General features: G+C 35.9%; 1 protein-coding gene across 4 annotated transcripts in view; it reads right to left on the reverse strand.

Moving 5' to 3' along the window:
- Nucleotides 1-23,319, reverse strand: part of TTC21B (tetratricopeptide repeat domain 21B) — a 76,024-nt gene extending 52,705 nt beyond the window's left edge. For 3 of the 4 annotated variants that reach the window (XR_004271367.1, XR_004271366.1, XM_032286607.1), the window contains exons 1-10: nt 23,163-23,319; nt 19,938-20,067; nt 19,737-19,847; nt 16,196-16,362; nt 13,892-14,014; nt 11,718-11,875; nt 3,412-3,496; nt 2,224-2,322; nt 625-817; nt 101-198 (exon numbers count right to left, since the gene is read on the reverse strand). Coding sequence is in view for 2 of the 4 variants with exons in the window: in XM_032286607.1 (XP_032142498.1) it covers nt 101-198; nt 625-817; nt 2,224-2,322; nt 3,412-3,496; nt 11,718-11,875; nt 13,892-14,014; nt 16,196-16,362; nt 19,737-19,847; nt 19,938-20,067; nt 23,163-23,183 (1,185 nt within the window). In the remaining 2 variants the exon portion in view is untranslated. Of the gene's footprint in view, nt 1-100; nt 199-624; nt 818-2,223; nt 2,323-3,411; nt 3,497-11,460; nt 11,556-11,717; nt 11,876-13,891; nt 14,015-16,195; nt 16,363-19,736; nt 19,848-19,937; nt 20,068-23,162 lie in introns of those variants that run through there. The other variant, XM_032286608.1, reaches the window with a different exon arrangement.
- Between the last annotated feature and the right edge of the window lie 260 nt (nt 23,320-23,579).

Below are 23,579 nucleotides of genomic sequence, written 5' to 3' on the forward strand. Positions count from 1 at the left end.
ACTAGTGCTTTCCAGCCATTATGAAACAGTAAGACTGATTTAAAATTTTGTATTTTATAAACAGCTAGCATCTACCATCTGATAAAATAAAATACTGTACCGCAGATTTTCCAATGGACTGCTGAATTTCATTTAAAAATTCTAGCTGCTGATCTGCATCTTGTAATTGCCCTTCTATTAATTGACACTGGATCAGTCCTGAAATCAAACAACAGAAAGACAGTTAAAGTCCACACCAATTTAGGCATGCACTCTCCAAACTGACATAACATTAATAAAACAGGCTTACCCTCATCACAATACTTCAAAGTTTTAGATTAAAAACAACAGAAAGAAAATGAAGAGTGAAAGTAAATAAAATGGGTAGCCTTGAACTTTATAAAATCATTTACTGAAGAATTCATAATTTATAGGAATCACTTTGTAAAAATATATTCTCTCAAGATATTATTTGTGAATTAAAAATTTTATTTTAAAAGACATATGACTTTTTCTAGTGTGGGTAGTAGAGAACAATTTAAGTTTAGAAAATAACAAAATACATTTGTACTTCTTTAATGGCAAGTTAAAAGCAATTACTACTTGAATCTATGTTATAAGTATTTAAGAAAACAGTTTTCATACCAACTAGTGCAGGCACACTTGTCTCATCAAGTGTCATGGCGGTCTTATACCACTTCAGTGCCTCTTTAACTCTTCCTTGTAAAATCATTTGGTATCCAAGTTCTGTAGCAAATTCTGACTGCTGAGGGTTTAAACTAAAAGCTCTCTCAAGTAACGTTTGAATTTTTTGAAGAATGAGTTGACTACGTCCACACTAAAAAGAAAAAATAAATTACATATGAAATATTTCAAAGTCAAACATTTCTACTGACACTGAAAGATTATTTTTTCTATATATATATATTATTTGTACTTCACAGGGGTGGCAAAAAAAGAAAAATATTAATAATTAAGGAAAAATAAAACTTTTCTATTAACTACCTAGACAATGCATCAAGAAAGAGTTTATATTCTATCAGAACTTATATATCCTAATAGGTTGCTTTTACGAAATAACCAGTATGAAAAGTATACTTCTAATGATGTCACTGCACAAACATAACTTTTTGAACTTCTTTTCCAAGCTGTTCCATGATTGTGTTACAGATTGAACAAGAAAATCATTATTTTAAGGCTACATTTGTATGCATGTATGTGTGTGAGTGTGTGTATAACATATGTATGTTTTTTTCTTATTGAATAAAAACCAGGACTAGGATCTGTTTTCTCTCTAAACACTAGTTGTGTCACCAATGAGAATATTTTAAAAGATGGTGCCTCAGAATCTTCTTGAAAAAATTTCAAGAAATAGCAGTGTTATTAGAAGTAAATAACTTTTCAAGACAAGACTTTTAAGAGTAAAATACTTATTCAGAAAATGTTTGAACCAACTTATATAATTTTTAGAAACCTAGTAAAAAACTAATCAAAATAGTGTGTCTAGCAATATGGTAAGCTAAAAATAGCAGGGAGTTTTCTTCCTCCAAAGTTTACACAATCCGATATCTTTGTTTTTAAATAAGAAAATTCAGTATATTCATATCACTTAATACCCTTGATATTTTTCTTTCAGCTTTATGCTTGCTAATTATTTTAACCTTCTTATGTGTATCTTTTACCCTATTTTTTGCTAGTTTAATTACCTTTTCAATATTCGCATTTCCTATATTGATTTCAAGATTCTATTTCAAGATCCGTATTTTTCTATTTCATTCTTGATTACCTTCCTTTTACTGGGAGCTTATAATAAAAACATTTCTTTCCTAATGTCAAAAAAAATAAATAAATAAGATACCAACCATTTCCTCCACCAAAATGGTCTTTTAAACACTTTAAAACTTTTTGTAAAAAAGAGTTTTAAAAAATAAAAGCTAAGAGCAATCCTGGTCATAAACCTTATGCTCTAATGAAAATAAACCACCTTCTATTTCCTTTGCCTGGAGGGCACTTTGCTACACTTAAAAGATCAATACGTGGCATTTCCTCCATGAAGCCTCCATCAGGGCTTCTTACAGTTAGAAACCACGCCTCCTCTGAACTGCCATTCTTAGGAATATACCATATATTTAAATACATATTTGTACTCTAGGCCATATGCTCTTCCCTGCCTCCACCTTTTCCACTTATTTTATGTCCTCTACTGTAGATAACAGAGCTTTGGTACATGGTAGGCACTCTCACAGTTCTGCTGAAGGCGAGGGTAGTGTTATAGAAAAGTTGAGCATTCTGTGGTTCCATGGCATCCAATGCATTTCCCAGGTTTTCCAGTTTAGTGGAAGCCTAAAACAAAAGTGACTGGTATTAATTTTAAAATACACTAAGAAAAAACAACATAATACATGCACATATACACTAACAAAGTATAACACAACTAGTATTTTAAAAGACATTTGCTTTTATAGATTCTTCCTCCTCCAATGGGTAATTATGCGTTATACAACATATTTCAGGTTCTAACAAACTCAATAATTACAAATACATTTCAGAATGTGTTTCTTTAACGCTTGTTATTGAATGGAAACCTTTGAATAGGTAAAGCCGCCCATAATATTCCATTAACTGTACATGCCCAGCTCCCCCTCCAATAGTTAATTCATGACACAAATGAGATACAAATAATAATGAATTTACAAATCATATGAGATCAGTCCTTGAATTGCCTATATAGACTAGTTTCTAGTCAAAATACTTCTTAGAACAGAAAAATCATTACAGTACTTAGAGTTAGTAATTTCAATGCTTGGAAAATTTACTGAAGATTTACCCCTACTAAGATTCTCCTAGTATTTACTGAACTATCTATTAGGCACTGTCACATTAACCAATTTAACCACATTAAACACAACGCAAATCTACTACATGTTATACTATTTCTTTCAGATTACAGTTTAGCACTCCATGATCCAATCTACAGTCAATGTGTTTACTACTACAGAAACAGATGTACTTTATTATAAGGTACAATGGGATTTTATCCTAAGCGCATTTAACTTTTGCAAATTCAGTTAAATTGTAAATATACTATAAATTACATTTTGCATACATACTTTTTCATATCTAGTGTCACTGGTTACATTAATCATATATATCACTACACAGGAGTTTCATACAGAAAACCAAATAACCTATGATTAATGACTTAAGGCATTTTCAAGGGTAATTTTAACTGTGTAATATTTTTGCTTTACAAATAGGTTTCAGAAGCTGACCTCCTTGTTAAGGAATAGTCTAGTAATCAACTAAAAACTACCATGATATACATTCTAAAAGAGAACTTCAAGGCTTTAATGTATACGCACATGTACACCTGTATGTGTAATGAAATATATTTTTAAATATAAGACACTTAAATAATACAATGCCACTTACCTTCTCTATATCCCCCTCCCTACACACATAGTAGAGTGCCTGCATTCTCAGTGCTTCCACATTTTGGCTATCTTGGAGCAGCAACCTGCAGGAAAACATTTTAGTTAACGTTGAAACAACTTTATATATTTTCTTTTATTTGAGGGCATGAAAAGTTGGTTTCCTTGCCTCACTATTCCACTGTTCAAATAAGTAATTTTCATTAGTAAAATGTCATCTGCTTTGTGAAAATTATCAACTTTATTATTTAAACAACAAAAAGTCTCTGGAATTTAATTTTTAATATATTTTTTAAAGATATGAATAGGTTAAATCTTGTAGCAATCTCATTAAATATTGTAGCAATCCTACGTAAAGTATTAGCTAACTATACACAACAGTATAGTAAAAGAATAATTCACCTTAACAGGTTGATCTATTACAGGAATTCCAGGAATGCAAACCTGGGTAGAACATTACAACACCTACTAATGTTACTCACAGCAACAGATTCCTATGTGATAGAAACAAATAAGAAATGTTACATTAAGAAATCCTATTGATAAATGGAACAAAAACCAAAAAGAAAAAAATAACAAGCATGAACTTAAGAAACGTGTAAAAGCTATAAAATTCCCATGAAACTGTATTCATGGGCATTTTAAAAAAGAACTGAACCAAAAAGGTAACACCCTAGGCTTCTTATCATGGATGATATGGTACACTCAATTACTGGTTCCAGTTTTTCAACCCTCCCTGAGTATGTGTCTTCTGCCATGAAACTAACTACAAAAGTTGGAGTGTACCCTACTGCTCCTTGACTAGGGACTTGGACATTTTTCTTACATTCACAAATGGAATGTGGGCAGGAATAGCAGTGTACCAGCCTAAATTTCAGAGGCAATGCATATTTCTGCTTGTTATCTTGCACCTGCTATCACTATGAGAATGATTTCCTCTGAGTAGCAGCTGCCTCTTTTCATGAGTCCAGGGGAAAACACTCTGGGAGATGACAAGAGCCCAAACTGCAACGATGTGCCACACTCACCCAGTTGGATCTGAACTGAAGCGGGGCCCCAGCCAAGCCTTGCTTGAGATCAGCAGACCCTCGATGACCCACACAAATGTGAGGAAAGAATACTTACTATTGCATGTCCTGACATTTGTGGTTGTTTGCTATACATCAATAGCTACCTGATATAATGATGCTCAGTTTTGGTTAAGAAACAGTTTTCTTTTTCCCCACAAATGACAACAAATTTAATGCAATGCAAATCAAAATTTTCTATAGTATCTTTTTTTTTCTTTACTTTGTAAACTGATTATGACAGTCAAGAGCAAAAAAAAGAGCCAACAGAACTGTTATAAGAGAAACATCGTGAAACTCTGTCTCTATTAAAAATTCAAAAAATTAGCTGGGCATAGTGATGGGTGCCTTGTAATCCCATCTACTCAGGAAGCTGAGGCATGAGAATCACTTGAACCTGGGAAGCAGAGGTTGCAGTGAGCCAAGATCACACCACTGCACTCCAATCTGGGTGACAGAGCAAGACTGTCAAAAAAAAAAAAAAAAAAAAAAAAAAGAAAGAAAAAGAAAAGAAAAGAAAGAAAGTGAGAGAGAAAGAAAGAGAGAGAGAGAGGATACAGAACTTGTTAGAAAAATTATCAGAGTCCATCTGAAACTGAGGAGAGAATAGGCTCACTTGGAACAACAACAAAAAAGGCATACTTAGAACCAGTCATATACTGAAGAAAAACAATAGCTTTTAGCAGGTGAAAAGTTGCTCAATCTCAACACAATAAAAGAAATAAAAACAAAAATAAGATATCTCTCAGATTGCTTAAAAAACAAAATCAAAAATACACATATTGAAAATAGCCAGAATTGGTGAGGATAAGGTAAGGGAACATTCAATAGCCTACTGGTAGGAGTGTAAATTAGTACAGTTTCCTAAGAGAGCAATTTGGCAGTGCCTATCAAAAATTTAAAATAATATACCTGAGGCAGAGACTACAATTTGCCTCCTCAAATCCATTCTCTCCTTATTTGCTTGGGCACGTGGCTAGCCAACACTTCCTAGACATCTCTGCAGTTAGACATGGTCAACATGAAATAAAATAATGTATGCCATTTCTGGGCCTGGGCTTCTATAAAAAGTGGAATGACTTCTCTAAATTATCTTTCCCCTTCTGCCAGCTGTTATGAGGTCTTGGGAGATGGCAGATTGCAAGATGGAAAGAGTCTAGGAGTCTAGGTCCATTAAAAAAAGTGTGGAGGAAAGCTGCCTGAAAACTTGTAACATTTACCCAAAACAGTTACATATGGGGAAAATTTTTCTATTACATTGAATCATTACATGTTTAGATCTATTTTTGTAGCAGCTTAGCCTACCCTAACAAATACAATATCTTAAGTGCTTGCCAGTGGGGAAAGGGTAAATAAATTATTTGTGTTTTCAATTCACAGAATGCTACTCAGTCTTAAAATGATCAGGGAAAGGAAGAAATAATAGATGTTCACGGATGACATGAACATCTATGTAGAAAATCTATAAGAATCAATTTTAAAAACTCTTGGAATTAACAAGTGATTACAGCAAGACTGTAGAATATGAGGTTAATATATAACATCAATTGCCTTCCTATGTACTAGCAATGAACAAGTAGAATTTGAAATTAAAAACACAACATTTACATTAGTACTCCTTAAAGTGAAATACTTAGGTACATACAAATCTAACAAAAAATGTACAAAACGTTTGTGAGGAAAATTTTTAAATTCTGATAAAAGAAATCAAAGAAAAACCAAATAAAGGGAGAGATATTCCATATTATAGATGCAAAGACAATATGTTAGTTCCCAATTTGATCTATAAACTAACTCAATGCAATACCAATCAAAATCCCAGCAAGTTATTTTGTGGATACTGACAAACGTATTCTACAGTTTACATAGAGTGGCGAAAACCCCCAGAATAACTAGTTTTTATTGAAGGAGGAAAAGAGCAAAGTTACAGGTCTGACGTTACTTGACCTCAGGACTTACCACAAAGCTACAGTAATCAAGACAAATAGTGTGATATTGGTGAAAGAGCAAACAGATGAATGAAACAGGGTAGAAATCACAGAAATAGACCCACACAGTCAACTGATCTCTGACAAAAAGCAAAGACAATGCAATGAAGAAAAGACACTCTTTTCAATAAATGGCACTGGAAAAACTGGACATCCACATGGAAAAAAATGGATATAGATACAGACTTCACCTTCTTCTCAAAAATTAATCCGAAAGAGATCACAGACCTAACTGTAAAACAGAAAACTATAAAATTCCTAGAAGATAATACAGGAGAAAATCTGATGACCTAGGGTTTGATGACATTTTGGATATAACACAAAAGGAATAATTCATGAAAGAAAGAGTTGAAAAGCTGGACTTCATTAAAATTAAAAACTTCTGCTCTGTGAAAGACAAGCCACAGACTGGGAGAAAATATTTATCAGATAAAGATATATCTGATAAAGGATTGTTTTCCAAAATATGCAGAGAACTATTCAAATCCAACGATAAGAAAACAAACATCCAATTAAAAGATGGGCCAAAGACCTTAACAGACACCTAACCAAACAAGGTAAACAGATTGTAAATAAGCATATTAAAAAATGTTCCATGTCATGTCATCAAGGAAATGCAAATTAAAATAACAATGAGATACCACTACAAACCTATTGGAATGGCCAAAATCAAAAACACTGGCAACATCAAATGCTGGTGAGGATGTTTTAAAGCAAGAGAAATTCTCAAGCATTGCTGGTGGGAATATAATATGGTACAACATCTTTGGAAGACAGTTTGGCAGTTTCTTACCAAACTAAATATACTCTTACCATATGATTCAGCAATTATGTTCCTTGGTATTTGATCCAAAGGAGTTGAAAACTGATGTCCATACAAAAACCTGTACAAGGTTATAGTAGCTTTATTCATAAATGCCAAAACTTGGAAGCAATCAAGATGTCCTTCAATGGATAAACTGTGGTACATCCAAACAATGAAATATTATTCAGTACTAAAAAGAAATGAGCTATCAGGTCATGAAGAGACATGGAAGAAGATTAAATAATGCATAATGCTAAATGAAAGAAACGAATTTGAAAAGACTACATATTATAGTACATTCTGGAAGAGGCCAAACTATAAAGACAGTAAAAAGAACAGTAGTTGCCAAGGAGTTGGGGAGATGGAGGGATACACAGGGAATACACTATAAAGAGAATTTTTAGGGTCGTAGAAATATTCTGTATGATACTACAATGTTGGATACATGTGATTACATTTGTCCAAACCACTAGAATGTACAACACCAAAAGTGAACTGTCATATAAATGATGGGCTTTGGGTGACTATGGTGTAAATTCATCAACTGTAACAAATGTACCACTCTGGTGGGAGATGCTGATAATTGGGCAGACTATCTATGTGTGGGGGCAAGGACTATATGGAAAATTTTGGTACCTTCTGTTCAATTTTGCAGTGAACCTAAAACTACCCTAAAAATACAGTCTATTAAAAAATATTTGGTGTATCTATGTGAATAGCTATAAAATGATATCTATTAAATACTCTCAAAGAGAAAAACAAGTTTAAAAGTACATTATGAGTCCATTTTTTATTTTCGAAACACCCTCAATATATATTTTTAAAAATATATAGAAACCACACACACACACACACACACACACACACACACACACACAAACACACACTCTGCCTACAAAAAATCTTGAAAGATATATATACATCAAAAAATTACTAGTGCCCAAATTGTGGCCTTCAAATATCATTTCACACTAAAAGAGATTAGATTGCCCTGGACAAATGACTGACACCTACTTGGGGAAGTAATACACAAAATGAGCCAGGACAGCTTGTCATACCAAGTGGCAAAGTAACTATCAAAGACTACTAGGATCATGTCGAAAGGACTTAAGAACAACTTGAAGAAGCTCCTAATTGTCAGAGATAAGACTGCAATTATAACGACTGAAATGTCCAGAAGCACTCATCTAAATCCATGGCATGTAAAACAAACAAGCCCGAGCCATAATCAATTACCACTGGAGGATGCTAAGCAATTTTTGGTATTTTTCTCTTTTGAAACCTGGAAATTAAGGAAAAGACTCAAGTATTTTATCGTACTTTTCTTATATGAACTATACCACTCAGTAACTCACCAGGAGATATGTTTTTCTTTATAGGTATTCTAGCTATATCGGTATTCTAATATTTCTAATATAGGTATTCTACCAAAAAAAGAATGATAGAATTCAAATGTACCCCTACTATAATCCCTATGAGCCAAACACCTAGGTATTGAGCATGAATGGCTGCTGCTACCACAAAGAGAGAGAGAAGTAGACATTCTGTCACTGTGACGGAAGACAACAGTACCACTCATGAAGTAACTGCCGAAACAACAAAATTGAATGTGAATTTAACCAAACCTCTAGATCTAACTACCAACTTACAGGAAATACAAGAAAAAGCAACAAGTTATACTACATCATAACAGACAAACAACAAAATGTAGATCATGGAAAACGCTGCAGGACAAAACACTAGTTTCTTTAACTTAAAAAACACAGCAAGAAGAAAAAGAGAAGGGAAATAGAAAAGAAGGCGGGAAGAGGGAGGGAGGGAGAGGGAAGAGGGAGGAAGGGAGAGGGAAGAGGGAGGAAGGGAGAGGGAAGAGGGGAAGGAGAGAGACAGGAAGGGGCAGAGAAAGAAAGAGTGTGAAAGATGGAACTTACAGAGACTGACAGGGAACATAGAGACTTTAAAGATATAAACCAGTAACAACATGTGGACTTATTTGGATCCTGATTAATAAATAATTTATTTAAAAAAACACAATATTTGAGAATACTGGTCATTTGAACAGGGGATATTTGATATTAAGAAACTATTTTTAACTTTTTTAATGTGATAATGATATTGTCATTATGTTGTAGAGGGAAAAGAATTATGCTATTTTTTTAATCCATCTTGATATTTACAAATAAAATGATGCAGAATTTTTAATTTGCTTCAAACTGAAAATTAAAGACAGGAAGCAAATGGGGGTTTAGTCATGTGGTGATGGTAGCTAGAGGCAGGAAACAGGTAAGAGTACTTCATGAGGCTATTCTGCCTGCTTTTACATAAATCTGAAACTCTCCATAATAAATGATAGACAATCTTAGCAAAGATGCTACCAATACCAAGACGTTAGGCCCTGAGATAGCAAATAATATTTTGTCAGATATGGATAAAAATAACATGCATGCAAGTCATTTATTCTGAAGATTCTAAGACTATAAACCTTGATCTAACCCAAAGTAAAGGGGACTTTCCATGCAACTTATACTTCATTTGTATCTTTTTTTTTTTTTTTTTTTTTTTTTTGAGTCGGAGTTTCGCTCTTGTTGCCCAGGCTGGAGTGCAATGGCGCGATCTCGGCTCACCGCAACCTCCGCCTCCTGGGTTCAGGCAATTCTCCTGCCTCAGCCTCCTGAGTAGCTGGGATTACAGGCACGCGCCACCATGCCCAGCTCATTTTTTGTAGTTTTAGTAGAGACGGGATTTCACCATTTTGACCAGGATGGTCTCGATCTCTTGACCTCGTGATCCACCCGCCTCGGCCTCCCAAAGTGCTGGGATTACAGGCGTGAGCCACCACGCCCGGCTCATTTGTATCTTGAAAGGAGCCTGCTAATGTCTGCATGAGAAGTTCTATTAAGACATTCTGATTTTAAAGGTATATTTGCATCACCCATGAAATTTACTTTCCTGTAATTTCAGTATTAAGTGACACGAACTCATCTGTTAGTCAGAAAGTATTGATATGTGATGCAAATACATTTATTCTCAGTCTTACGGCTTTAAATTACATCTCTGAGTCAGTGACTCTGAAATATAGCTACAGCCTAGAGGTCTTGTGAGAACTCCAGATTCAGACATCCACCTGCCTGCTCATACATCCATCTCTACTTTCACTTCTCATAGGCATTTCAAACTTATAATGTTCAAAGCTAAACTCCTTACCTGCCCTGAAACCTTCTTTTTTCCATAATTTCCCTGTCCAGCTGAAGCCAACTCCATCCTCTAGTATAAGTAGTATGTAAGAGCACAGACTTTGGGACTAGAGTACTCTGCATTTGAATCCTGACTCCACCACAAAGTAACTGTGGTTCTGGAGAAAATTCTTAACCTCTCTGTGCCTTAGTCCATTCAGTTGTAAAACAGAAATACGAATAGTGCCTTCCTCTTGGGGTTACTCTAGGAATAAACAGCACTTCCTATGAGCCAGGCACTCTGAATGCTTTACAACAGTTCAACATCATCACTGTTGTTGTTATTCTAGTAGTTCAATCAGGCCAAAAACCTTGGAATCACCTTCAACTATTCTTTCTCTTACTTTTCTAAACAAAACACTATAGGTCTAGATTCCAATCATTTCTCAAGGCACTTCCACCACAACTATACTGGGGCTAATCCCCAGCATTTCTCAAGAATGGCAAACAGCTCTCAAAACACTCTCCCTGCTTTTGCCTTTGCCTGCTCACCCACAGTCTGTTTTGCACATGGCAGAGTGATTCTTTAAAATAGAATTTAGATTACGGCACTCCTCTGCTCAAAACCCTCCAATGACCTCGTGTCTCAGAAGAAAACCCCAAATCCTTATATGGCTAACAAGACCCTTCACCATCTAGCATGGACTCTCTCCCAACCTTGTCTCTGACCTCACACCCTACTCACCTCTCTTACTCCTCCCCACTCCTCAAACACATGGCTTGTGCTCCTGCCTCAGGGACTCTGCATTTGCTTTTCCTTCTTTCTGCAAAGTCTTCTCTCAAATACCTGCATGGCTTACTCCTAAAGGTCTCAGCCTTCCGTGACCACCTCATAAGACTGAACCCCTCAACACTCCCTATTTCTTTCCTGGTTTATCTTTTCCCCACAGCTCTTATACTTTCTAACATACTATAAAATATACTTATTTGGTGTGCTTAGTATCTGGTTCCTCTCACTTGAATATAAGCTTTATGACCACAGGGATATTGGCCTGTTTGCCTAAAAAGAGTGTTTGTCTTAGAAGAGGAATCATATATGTATGTAAAATAATAAATTCAATGTTTAAAAGCAGTATAATTTTAAGTATTTCCTCAGTTCCATACTGTTTGAAAAAATCAGATTAAAAAAAAATCTTATGACAAAAAATACACATAGATTTTGATTTTCTCAAAATTATAACTAAATCCAACTTGTGTCATCTTTTTTACTTAACCTTTGTGCTGTCTCAACTGTCTGGTCCCAATCCTGCAAGGCTAGTTGTAACTTCATTTTCTTAATAAAGGCAGGAAGGAAGCTGGGAAAGTTCACGATTATCTGGTTCACAGTCTCCAGAGCACCTGAATAATTCTGCCTCATCTCCAGGCATTGTGCCTAATGGAAGGAAAAAAAAAACAGTGATATCAAAACTACGATCTTTCATATCAAAATTTTCATAACACAGAGCAGGCAGGATATGAGCATTTAATATTTGCTGACTTTTCTGTGAGGAGTAAAGTTTTTGTCAAAACAAAATTTTAAAACATTACAGAATAATACAAATAAATTATATAAGCTATTGTGTTTTAGAATTTACTTTTAAATGGCTGAAAACTGTGATGAAAGGATAAAATTTTTTTAAAATGTTCTTGGAAACACCATAAAATAATGTTCCCATTTAGAACAGGAAAATTATCTTTTTAGATTAAAATGTTTCCAGGAAATTTTTAAGTAGCATCTGAAATTTTAGAAATTTTGCATCTTTTTTAAGAAATTATTTTCAGGTTAAAGAATATGCGATTTTAAAGAACAAAAAGAACAAGAAAAATAAAGTTCAAACAAATCCCTCTACTTCAACATTTTCACTTCTATGAATTATCTGAAGGAAATAAGTAGAGCAGATCACAAGGAAGTATATAGATGATATTTATGGTAGAATTGTTTATGTATAAAATAATCCCAAATGGACCTAGAGGACAAAATCATAGTATATCTATTTAATAAAATCTTTAGTTATCATCAAAAATGATGATATAAATTTGTAGCTGTATATTTACTGACATGAGGAGATATTATACATAATAGTGTAACTGGTTATTTCCAATAGTGATGTTCATTTTCTCATTCAGGTTTTACTGCATTTTCTGAAAAATTTTTTTTACTATGTTCATGTACTACTTTCATAGAAAAAATAAAGCTGCAAATATAGTTGGTACATTAAAAAGAGATGATGAGGCACATTTTTATCAACTAGCTTTTCTTTAAGAGAAAGAAAATGATCAAGAAAAAGGTATGGCCAATTTCTACAGCAGTGCTATCAGGTAAAACCTGAGGGTGGTGGGTCTGAACAATTATGTTCTATAGGCTCACTGTCCATGCAAAGTGACAGGAAAAGTGATGTGGGGACATTAACACAAGTCAAGACACGAATCCTCGTTGTCTATTACATCAACATATAAATTTACTTAAATTAACATATAAACTTAATTGCTTTTTGCTGAGTCAAAATAATTTTAAAAAAATTTTAAGGCATTTAGAAAGCATTAATAGGGATTGAAGAAAAAGTCCTACTTAAATATTTCCATCCTTTGCTGAGTTCTAATGACTGCATCAATTGCTCATCACTTAAAACGTATGTCCCATCATGTTATTTCTCTGTTCAAAACTTTGTATTGGTTGCCTGTTTCTCTAATTGAAGGTAGAGGCCAAAGGCCTTACAGAACAGGCCCACCACTCCTCCTAACCCCCATCCCACCTTTCTTCCTCAGGCCTTCACTTCTGTTCTCTTGGCTCATCCCACTTGGGCCTCCTGAACACTCCTTAAGTTGTCTGAACTCATTATCTCCTCTATTTGTAATACTTTCCCCAATGCCCACAGGGCTTTAACCCTCACCTCCTTAAATGTCTTCGCTCAAATGTCACTTTCTCTGACCACTTCATGTAAAATTGGAAGTTCATGCCCTCCAGCTTTTCCTGCTGCATTTATTTTCCATTGTACTTATCACCTTCCAATATACTACATAATTTACTTACTTATTTTGTTTATTGTCTGTCTCTATCAGTAGAATATAGGCTCCATAAAAACAAGAGGTTTTGTCTTGCTCAGGGTTTCTAATATCGAGAGTGATGCTTCACATACATAGACATACAATAAATGCTGAGGAAAGAATGTATGAAATAAAACAATAATAATGGTTACAGCTGATCCAGGATTTAGGAACTTTGGCAGGGAATATATTTCTCTAGTGTATTGCTCATTGTCCTGCACAAATGCAAGTCCCCTTACAACTGTGAGCTGACAATAGTATCATGAAAATTAATCAACTTTTTTGAGCTACTTGGTTTTGTCAGGTTTCAAATATATTATGAATAAAATTTGAAGCATGATTTATTACCTTAGCTCCAACTCACCTTACCCAGCAGAGCAAAAGTATCATTCCCATCTTGGAGTCCCTCTTCAAAATACTTCAGTGCTTTTTTAGTGTAAGCATCTTTTCCTCTTGTAATATCAAGCCATGCTTTCAAAATGTGTCCCTGTAAAATAAAAAATTCTATTTTTACGTTTTTAGAAATGAAAGAAATAAATCTTAATAAAGAGCCTAATGTCATTTTTTGGCAATTAATAGCAAAAAGGACTATATCAAATAATGTTATGAACAATAAAATTCTGTTAGTGAAATCACATTTGAACCCTTGCCAGCCTACTGTCTTGGGAATTATACTACAAATTTCAGCCTTTAACATTACTATTGAGCTCAATATTAAAATTAAGATGCTTATCAAATATTTCATTAGTGTTAAAACCATTACTTTTCTCTGAGATTCTGCTAGTAATTGACGATTAATAATGGTTAAACATGTAATTCAATATATACATGAGTATTTGTTGTCTCTTTTTGGACAAACAGCCTAAATGAACTAAAATGAAAAACAGAAAATGTCTTGCTTCGCATATCTTAAAGATTCATATATTCTGGCAACCATTTTCTTAATCTCTTTGATTAGTCCATTGAATTTCAAATGGCAGGTCAATGACCTGAGAAATTAAAAACTGAATAACTCATGGATATTTATCTTTTCACGTTAGTGGGCCCATGGGTTGTAAGACCTATATGATTGAAAAGAATATGCAAACTAGTTATCTTTCTGCTTAAGGTCAAATAAAAAACTGTGTAATATGCCCTTCTATTAAAAAAATCTAGGTTAATTGACCAATTTATAAATCTTTAACTAAGATTATATTTATCTCCCTGTATTTCACTTGAAAACACAGATAAGAATCTTAACCAATGCTATGTACTAAATCAGTGCCACTATTTGAGTGATTTTAACTATTGTCTGTGTGTGGATCATTTCCAACCTATATTTCTAGCCCAAAACCTTTTCTAAATTTTTATTTTTCCAGAAATTAATCTGCTATCTCCATCTTACTGTTCTGCCAGCACCAGAAATACAGCATGTCTTAAGTCAAATATATCACCTCCCTTATGATTAGCTTCTTATGCCAATGTATTTTCTAATTATGTTAACTGGTCTCTAATTTATTTAGGCTTAATGCCTCAACGATATACTAATACGTGACAACTTGTTATCTTTCCCAACTATTTATTATCCGTTCACAGGTCCTGTCAGTATTTAAAAATTCTGAACTTTATACTCACTGTACAATATTTTAGTGTAGTGCCTCAAAACCTTCTGCAAGAAAGTACTATCTTTTTCTTTTTGCTGCATTCATTCCAGTTTAACCTCAAGCCACTTCATTCTAGAAACCATTGTTATATGAATCTTTTGGATTTGCACCCTAATAAAATCAGTACCATGATTAAAGGTCTTCAACAGCCTCTCCATGCATGTCAAATCAGGTGCAAATATTTGTAACTAGCTGTCAAGACCCTTCAATTTGTCTCAATCTACCTCTCTAAGCTTTCCTTCCACCCTCGTTATCTTTGTATCCTGTGTTCCATCAAATATGAGTATCTCAGTGTACCCAGAAGTAACATGTCTCATTTCCATCTATTATTTCTCACTTTGGGAGTATCTACTTTGCTTTTCCATAATCTTTACCTGTTGAAATTGTATTCATCTTTCAGGTTTTAGCTCAAATGCTACTTCCTTCAAAAAAATTCTTTCACATTCTCTTAACACTTATACGCATGATCTCTCCTTAATTTAAAATAGTGCCTAGCACAAAGTAAGCAACCAATAAATGTTATCTATTATTTTCTTGCACAACTTAGTCACATCTCTTGCCTATCATCTATCATTTTTCTCACAATATTAGCCGAGGAGATGCTCTATGCCTCTGCTCAATTATTCATTCACAAAAGCAAAGTTTAGGTATTCTTTTCCTTTGCATTATTAATCGTACAGATAATGGTGCCTTGTATCTGGAGCTGTTCAGTAAGGAGAGAGGGAGGAAAGGAAAGAATAAAACATGGAGGGAAGGAAGGAAAAGGGAGAGAAAAAGAAAGAGAAAAACAGAGGGAAGGAACCAGGGAGGATTAGTAGCATAAAACTAACCTTAGAGAATCCCTATTCTACAGTAAATACACTATTAACCACTTGATAATCGTAAATGGGTTAAAATAAAGCCATTATTTATATAGTGGCACCAGAGTGGACAATAACAAAGAACTAAATCACAGATACTACTTGATATATCAATAACATAAGCATCTTTTAATGTTATTATTTTACAATCAGAGAAATAGTTACCTGTTTACTGCCATCTGACATTTTGATCATTCTGTCAATATATTCTCTCGCTTTATCATGGCGACCAACGTGCCATAAAAATAAGCCTGCATGGTATAAAGCTTTCTCTCCAGCTCCTTTACGTTGCTCCTTCACTCTGGCATCTGATTCCAGAATAGCTTCTCTATCTGGGAGGGGAAAATGATATTAAATAAAAATTAAATTCTGGATCAGGTATTTATAATAGGTCAGATGATTAACAAGGCAAATAATTTACTTCTCTCCATAGTGGTACTGTCTAACAGAAATAAAATGCAAGCCATATAGGTAACTTAAAATCTTCTAGTAGCCCTATCAAAGAAACAGAAAGAAACAAGTAAAATTAATCTTGATGCTTTATATAACCCAATATATCTAAGATATAATTTCAATGCATCATCGATATAAAACTTCATGAGATGTTTTGCATTCTTTTTTCTTACTAATTGGGAAATCTGGTATTTCATACTAAAAGCACATCTGAATTAAGATGCTAAATTTTATTCAGAAATAGTTGATTTGTACTTAGATTTCATAAAACTTCTGTCTGAAAAGCAGATATTTAGACTCAAGCTATTCCAAACATAAGTTTTCTGATAACTGAATCAAGTGTCACTTTTAAATTTAAAAAGTAAATTAATTAGAATTAAATAAAATTTCAAATTCAGTTCCTCAAACTCGCTAAAAAGGCTGTATATGGCCAGGCACAGTGGCTCACACCTGTAATCCCGGCACTCTGGGAGGCCGAGGTGGGCAGATCACCTCAGGTCAGGAGCTTGAGGCCAGCCTGGCCAACATGCTGAAACCCAATCTAAAAATACAAAAAAATTAGACGGGCATGGTGGTGGGTGCCTATAATCCCAGCTACGTGGGAGGCGGAGGCAGGGAGAATTGCTTGAACCCAGGAGGTGGAGGTTGCAGAGAGCTAAAATCATGCCACTGCATTCCAGCCTGCACAACAGAAGAGATTCCATCTTAAAAAAAAAAAAAAAAATCTGTATATGGTTAAGGATCACTGTAATGCACAATATAGCTGTAGAGTTTACATCCTTCCCCAAATAGAAAGGATATGTGCTATCTTTTTTATAAGAAGACTTATAAAAATGTATAATATTTCTAACCACAATTGTTAGGAACAGTTCCAATATTAGCACTCAAAGTATTAATACTTCTTAAATGCAATTCTAAAATACATAAACATGCCAGCTATTGCTATGGGCCAGTAAAAAGATAGCATAATTGCTGTTACTTATATAGTTTAATACTGACTGCTTCCCTAAATGGATAATGCTATTCACTTACATTAAATCTATTTACTTTCTATATATATGAGTATCTGCTTAGGACACAGAAGTCAATCATACCCACATCCTGGATGGAATCAGAATCAAAATCAGCTATGCAATGAGGAAGAAGAAATGTACGTTGAGGCCTGTGATTCTAACTGTTCTATCTTTCTGGAATGTCTATCACGGAGAAAGGTATGTGACTCTTCCTTTTAACTCTAATGATATAAATTTAAATGTGGAATTAACAAGGTACAATCTAATGAGTTAAGGAAACACAGCTGCTTCTCTAAGTCTACAGATTGCTTAGCAAGAAGACCCGTTTCTTCTCTCCCAACTCCCCACCCCTCCAATCCCTTCAAAAGTGTTCAGTAAACAGTCATTACACAGAAACAGAAAAAAAAAAAAAAAAATCAGGGCAGGAGCAGACATTGTACAGGAAATCTTTCCTACTCAGATTTCTATCACATCCCTAATGAGGTATCAATCAGCTATAACACTGTCTGAATAAAGCTGTTGCCAGATTTAAGCCTTTTTATAAGCAGGGCTTACATCAGCATTCTGGAAGAATGTACGCTAACAATCTACGACTTTCCTAGGCAGTATTTACAGACATCTGGGCCCCTACTAGAGCTCAAGTCCATTAGGCATCATTTTTGGTGCAAAGCAGAGTTAGCACTAAGGTGCCTCTGAACAGTATTTCTGACTCCATCAGTGTCCTGGAAATCACAGTTTCCAACAGAATCAACACTGTAAGAATAACCAATTAAATAAAAACTTGATTCTAAAAAGAAATTATTTTGTGCTAATTTCTTTTATTTAGACTTACTGACTACAGCTCTCCCATGAAAATTCTCTGCTCTAACTAAACAGACTCCCACTGGAGCATGGAGAAAAAAATCCCTGTGTACTAATGATCCACAGAAGAGCCTAATCCTGAGCCACTTCCATGTATTTGCCCATCCATTTCTCCTCTCTGGTGGACTCTCCTCATATTCAAATTCTACCTGTCCTTCAAAGATCAGATTAAGTTCCAAACTTTCAGAAAGCCTTCTCAGCCTACTCTTACAGTTTAATAGTGCATATCAACTTCAATTAATTAAAAACTCATTTGTTTCATTTTATATTTAATAGAAACATTAGAATTTAATATTTGTGGTTTTTAAATTTTGTTTTCTCCACTAGATTACCAACTTGATGTCATGGACCACTTATCACAATTCATTAGTATTATCTAACAGGATTAGGCATGGTGTCTTAAAGAAATTAAGCACATATTTACACGTTTTAAATAACTTTGTATTGATTTGTGCATGAAGGAGGTATGTCATGGTTGGCTTTAAAAAGACTTTTCTAATATTCAAGGAACCAGTCCATGACCTTTGTTTATCTAATTATTTAAAACACAATCTATACTTACAATCCTATTAGCTGTTACTGGATATATATGGAAGAAAATAACATCACTTCACCTTTATTATAGATAATCTGGATACTCTCTGCCTTCATCATTAAGTTAACTGTACATTAAGACAGTTCGCGTAACTTTATTTTTTATTTTCTGTTTTTTTTAAGAGATGAGTGTCTAACTATGTTGCCCAGGCTGGCTTCAAACTCTTGGGCTCAAGTACTTCACCTCAGCCTCCCAAGTTCCTGAGATTACTAGCTTCAGCCACTGTGCCCAGCAGTTTACACAACTTTAATTGCTGGTTCAGGTATAAAGTTTCTTCTATAATCTAGTCATGCTCTGGTCAGCCTACTACTGCATAAATATTTACTGAATATCTTCCAAGAGCTAGCCCTCATAAAGGGTTTAAAGGCTCTCAAGAAGCTTAATATACAGAAGAAATAAACCACATTGGCTGTATGTTTGCACATAAGTTGTAAACTTGGCTGCTGCAGGACAATTTATGTACATATGGTACCTGTTTTTTTGGCTATCCTTTTTTTTGTATGACAATTACTAATATACATTCCCCTTTAAGTGAACTAAAAAAAAATCCCTATGTACTAATGAAATCTCTGCCATAGGATATAAGGAAAACCAAAGTAGTGTAAGACACATTTATTGTGCCTGATGAATTTATATCCTTGTCAGGAAGATAAACACATGTATAAATTGTATCTACAGACAATATACAATACAGTGTGATCAGACTGAATGGCTTGGTAATTGAGAAAAATCAAAATGAATTGAATAGGAAAAGTGTCCTAAGCATTGTACTTAAATACCATACCTGGATTAGGACTCATTTTATGGGCGTATATCAGTGCCATCAGAGAACAAAGTGATACATCTTGTTTATTTTTAATAGCCTCAAATTCTCGAAGAGCTTCTTGAGTTTTACCTGAAAATCAAGATTATGATATGAAAAACTGTTCTTAGTGCAAAGCAAGAATTTAAAACTGATGAAACACATTTAATAATTAGCACGTACCTTCCATTAATGTGCCATAGGCATGATAAAACCTGAAGACTGGATCACTTCCATACCTCTTAATTCCTTCACTGGCAACCAGTGACACATGATGGAAATACCTCTCTTGACAATAGTAATTAATCAAAGTCTAAAAGGAAATAATGAGAAAATGTTATTAAGGAATTCTGGTGCTCTGAATTACTCTAAGAAACAGATATTAACCTAACATCTAGAATAATGTAAAACTCAGGCAATGTGACTTTTTTCTCCCAAGTTCCTTAAAATATTGTTAATGGCTAGAACTCAATGTTAAAGATTGCAGAACTGAATGATCATAAAATTACCAAAATAATTCAATGTTTTCTAATAATTTCGATCCTTTTTCCTAAAGTTTTTGTTAACAGCACAGAAATGAGCCTGCTTTCACCTTTTTTCCTTTGCCCACATTTTCTTGAATAGTTTAGAAAACAGAAAAGCAGACAATAAACAGGAATTAAAAAAGAAAAAAAAGACAAGAGGCTTCCACTGCCAGAACATATTTTTAAATATCCAGTATTTTATTACAGCATTACAGAGTAATGACAAATTAAATTCTTCAATTTATCACCAAATGTTATCTTAATTGGCTTGAGTTCTGCAACAAATTGTCAGTTAAAAATAAATAAACTATTTTTCAATGGAAATGGCTCTCTTTAAGCTTTTTCCAAATTATATCTTTCCATTTATAAGACAAAACCACTATCAAGAGCTACTAACTTCTGAATAAAAATGGACCTGTGCTATCTACCATTTTTCTTAGGATTATGTCTAAGGCTTGGTTGCTAACCTCATTAAAGAGAGAAACCACACTTTCCCACCATTAATAGGATACACCTAATTCACCAGAAAGCAGTTTGGGCTATTCCACAGCATCCTACCTGGACTCTACATCTTGTTCAGTAGCAGTGAGAAATACAGGTGACTGACAGGATTGAAATCTAAGGCTGTCTAGACAGCTCTATTTTATTTATTTATTTATTTGTTGTTTGTTTGTTTGTTTGTAGAAAGTGATTTATTTAGAGAGAGAGAGAAACAGGAGAAGGGGAGAGAAAGAAACAGCTAACTCTCACACTGAGTGAGAGAATCCAGACAGATGGAATGCAGGAGAGGAAACAGCTTCCACACTGAGTGGAAGAGAATAGAGAGAGATGGAGCTCAGGAGAAGACAGGCTTCCACGAAGGGAGTGTTCATGGAAGGGGTATTTATTTATTTATTTAGAGACAGAGTCTCATTCTGTCACTCACGCTGAAGCACAGTCGTACAATATCTGCTCACTGCAACCTCTGCCTCCTGGGTTCAAATGATTCTCCTGCCTCAGCCTCCCAAGCTGGGACTTACAGGCACGCACCACTGTGCCTGGCTAATTTTTGTAGTTTTAAGTAGAGATGGGGTTTCATTCACCATGTTGGCCAGGCTGGTCTCAAACTCTTGACCTCAAGCGATCCACCTGCCTGCGTCTCCCAAAGTGCTGGGATTACAGGTGTGAGCTACCACACCCGCCTGACAGCTCTGTTTTATAGTCTCTTGTTTCTGGCAGGCTAGAGTTCACCTACTTCTCTAGACCAGTCTCTGTAATTTTATCTGCCTTCCTCTGTGTGGTCACTGCTCCCTAGCCTCTTTTTTAGTCACGTTTCTTAAAAATGTGATCCATACTCCATCTCCAGACCCCCACAGCACATCTCAGTGAAGCACAGTTTTCCTCCAATGCTCCAGCCCCTAAAGTTGCAAAACGACCCCTTACTTTGCCACAACTGAGGACACGTTTAATAACCTCTTACTTGCCTTCCGTACACTACCACTAAGTATCTATACTTTCCTCCTGAAAGGCAGTGGCATAGCACCATAAAAAGGACACGAATTTAAAGGCAAAAAGACCTGCCTTTAAATCTCTGGACCTTCTTACAATGCGTCAGTCTGCTCATTTATAACATGTACTGTTTTGAATGACAATGGCCAAGTAGATGTGACAGACCATATGGCCCATAAAGTTTAAAATGTGTACTATCTGGCCCTTTGTTGAGAAAGTTGGCCATTCCCTGCTCCGGAAAAAAAGAGAGTATTGGAAGATGAGGTTGGACAGAAAGGTGGGGTGAAAAGAGCCTCATGTTAAGTACTTGGACTTAATTCTCACGTCTAAGGGATGAGGAGTCCCATTTTTACATTAAAGTGTTTTATTAAAAAGTTCACTTGGGTGGCAGTGCAAAGAATACATTTAAGGGTATGAAAAAATTTAAGGGGATGGCAGAATAGCTAGAACAGAGGATAATGTAAAATTTCAGGCAGAAAAACAAGACACTTCAGCATCCCCTAACCTCTCGCACTACCAAATTGTCCCCCATCTACTTACCACCATCTCACAGAATACACATTTTATTTACCTACTTGTCTGACTCCTCCTACTCATATGTAAGCTCCAAGCTTGGAAGAGTTTTTCTTGGTTGTATTACTTCAGTGCTTAGAACAGTGCTAGACATGTAGGAGGCATTCAATAAATACTTGTTGAATGAGCTGAATTAGGGTTTTCCCCCAACATTAATTAGCCTGTAAAATCCGAGAAGGCAGAGACTGTTCAGTTTTGCACACTGCCATCTCCAGCTTCTCCCGGACATACAGTAAGCCCTTCATAAATATTTGCTGAACGAATGAATCAGTGAACAAATGAATACAGAAGACCAACATCCTAAGTTATTTTCAAGCCTCGTGTCTTTAACTTTTTATCTGCCTTTCTTAAGTTGACTGTCATTAATATCTGCTGAATGGATGAGTCAGTGATAGAGAAGACGATCACCCTAAAATAACGACTCCTCCATTTTTAAGTCTCACGTCTTTAATGGGTTGCATATGATCTTTCTGGGCTCTTTTTACTATCCAGTGTGGGAGCTGACACTAGTTTGCCTTAAGTCCTTAAAAAGTCTCACCTGGAGGCGCTGTGTCATAGGTAACCCAAGCTTTCCTAGTAAACATGATGCAAAAGTAAACACAACCAACTGCACGGGGACGAGCAATTCAGAAACAGCGCGCGGGCGGGCTGCCCAGACCTGGGGCTTTCCCAGCAGGGCCGGCGGAGGGCGGAGGCTGCAGGCCCACCCTGCAACTCGGGCGGCCGGGGCACCGCCGGGAAACGGCGGCCTAGCAAAGCCACCCGAGCGCCTTCCGCGCCCCCGAGCCAGCGGCCCGCAAAGGAACCCCGCCCGTCCGCTCACCTTCAACTCCTGCGAGTCCATGGCTGCCCCGAGGCCGGGCTGCGGGGCTATGGGACGTAGTCTCGCCGCAGCCCCACGGAAGACAGGAACTCAGCAGCCCCAGGCTCCCGGAGCCCGCTGGCGCCCCCGGACCTGGCGGGAGGGGCGGGGCGCGGCCGCGCCCCCATTGGCTGCCGGCGGGAGGGGCGGGCCTGTGTGGCGGGAGCGCGCTGCGGCGGAGCAGGCGGGGCGGGGACCCAGAGGGAGGACTGCGAGGGCGATCCGGGAGGGTTCGGGCTGGGAAAAGGGCCGCCGCCGGATGGTGCATCTGGAAAAGGAGGTCACACTGGGAAACGCCTGTCTGAGGACAGTGGTTGGGGGGCCGAGGAAATGGAATTAAGGAATAAAGGAAACGGAGGAGGAAGTAGGAAGAACGGG

This window comes from Sapajus apella, unplaced genomic scaffold (assembly GCF_009761245.1).
Source record: "Sapajus apella isolate SASKATOON/1434 unplaced genomic scaffold, GSC_monkey_1.0 scaffold18, whole genome shotgun sequence".
In the NCBI taxonomy this organism is placed as follows: domain Eukaryota; kingdom Metazoa; phylum Chordata; class Mammalia; order Primates; family Cebidae; genus Sapajus; species Sapajus apella.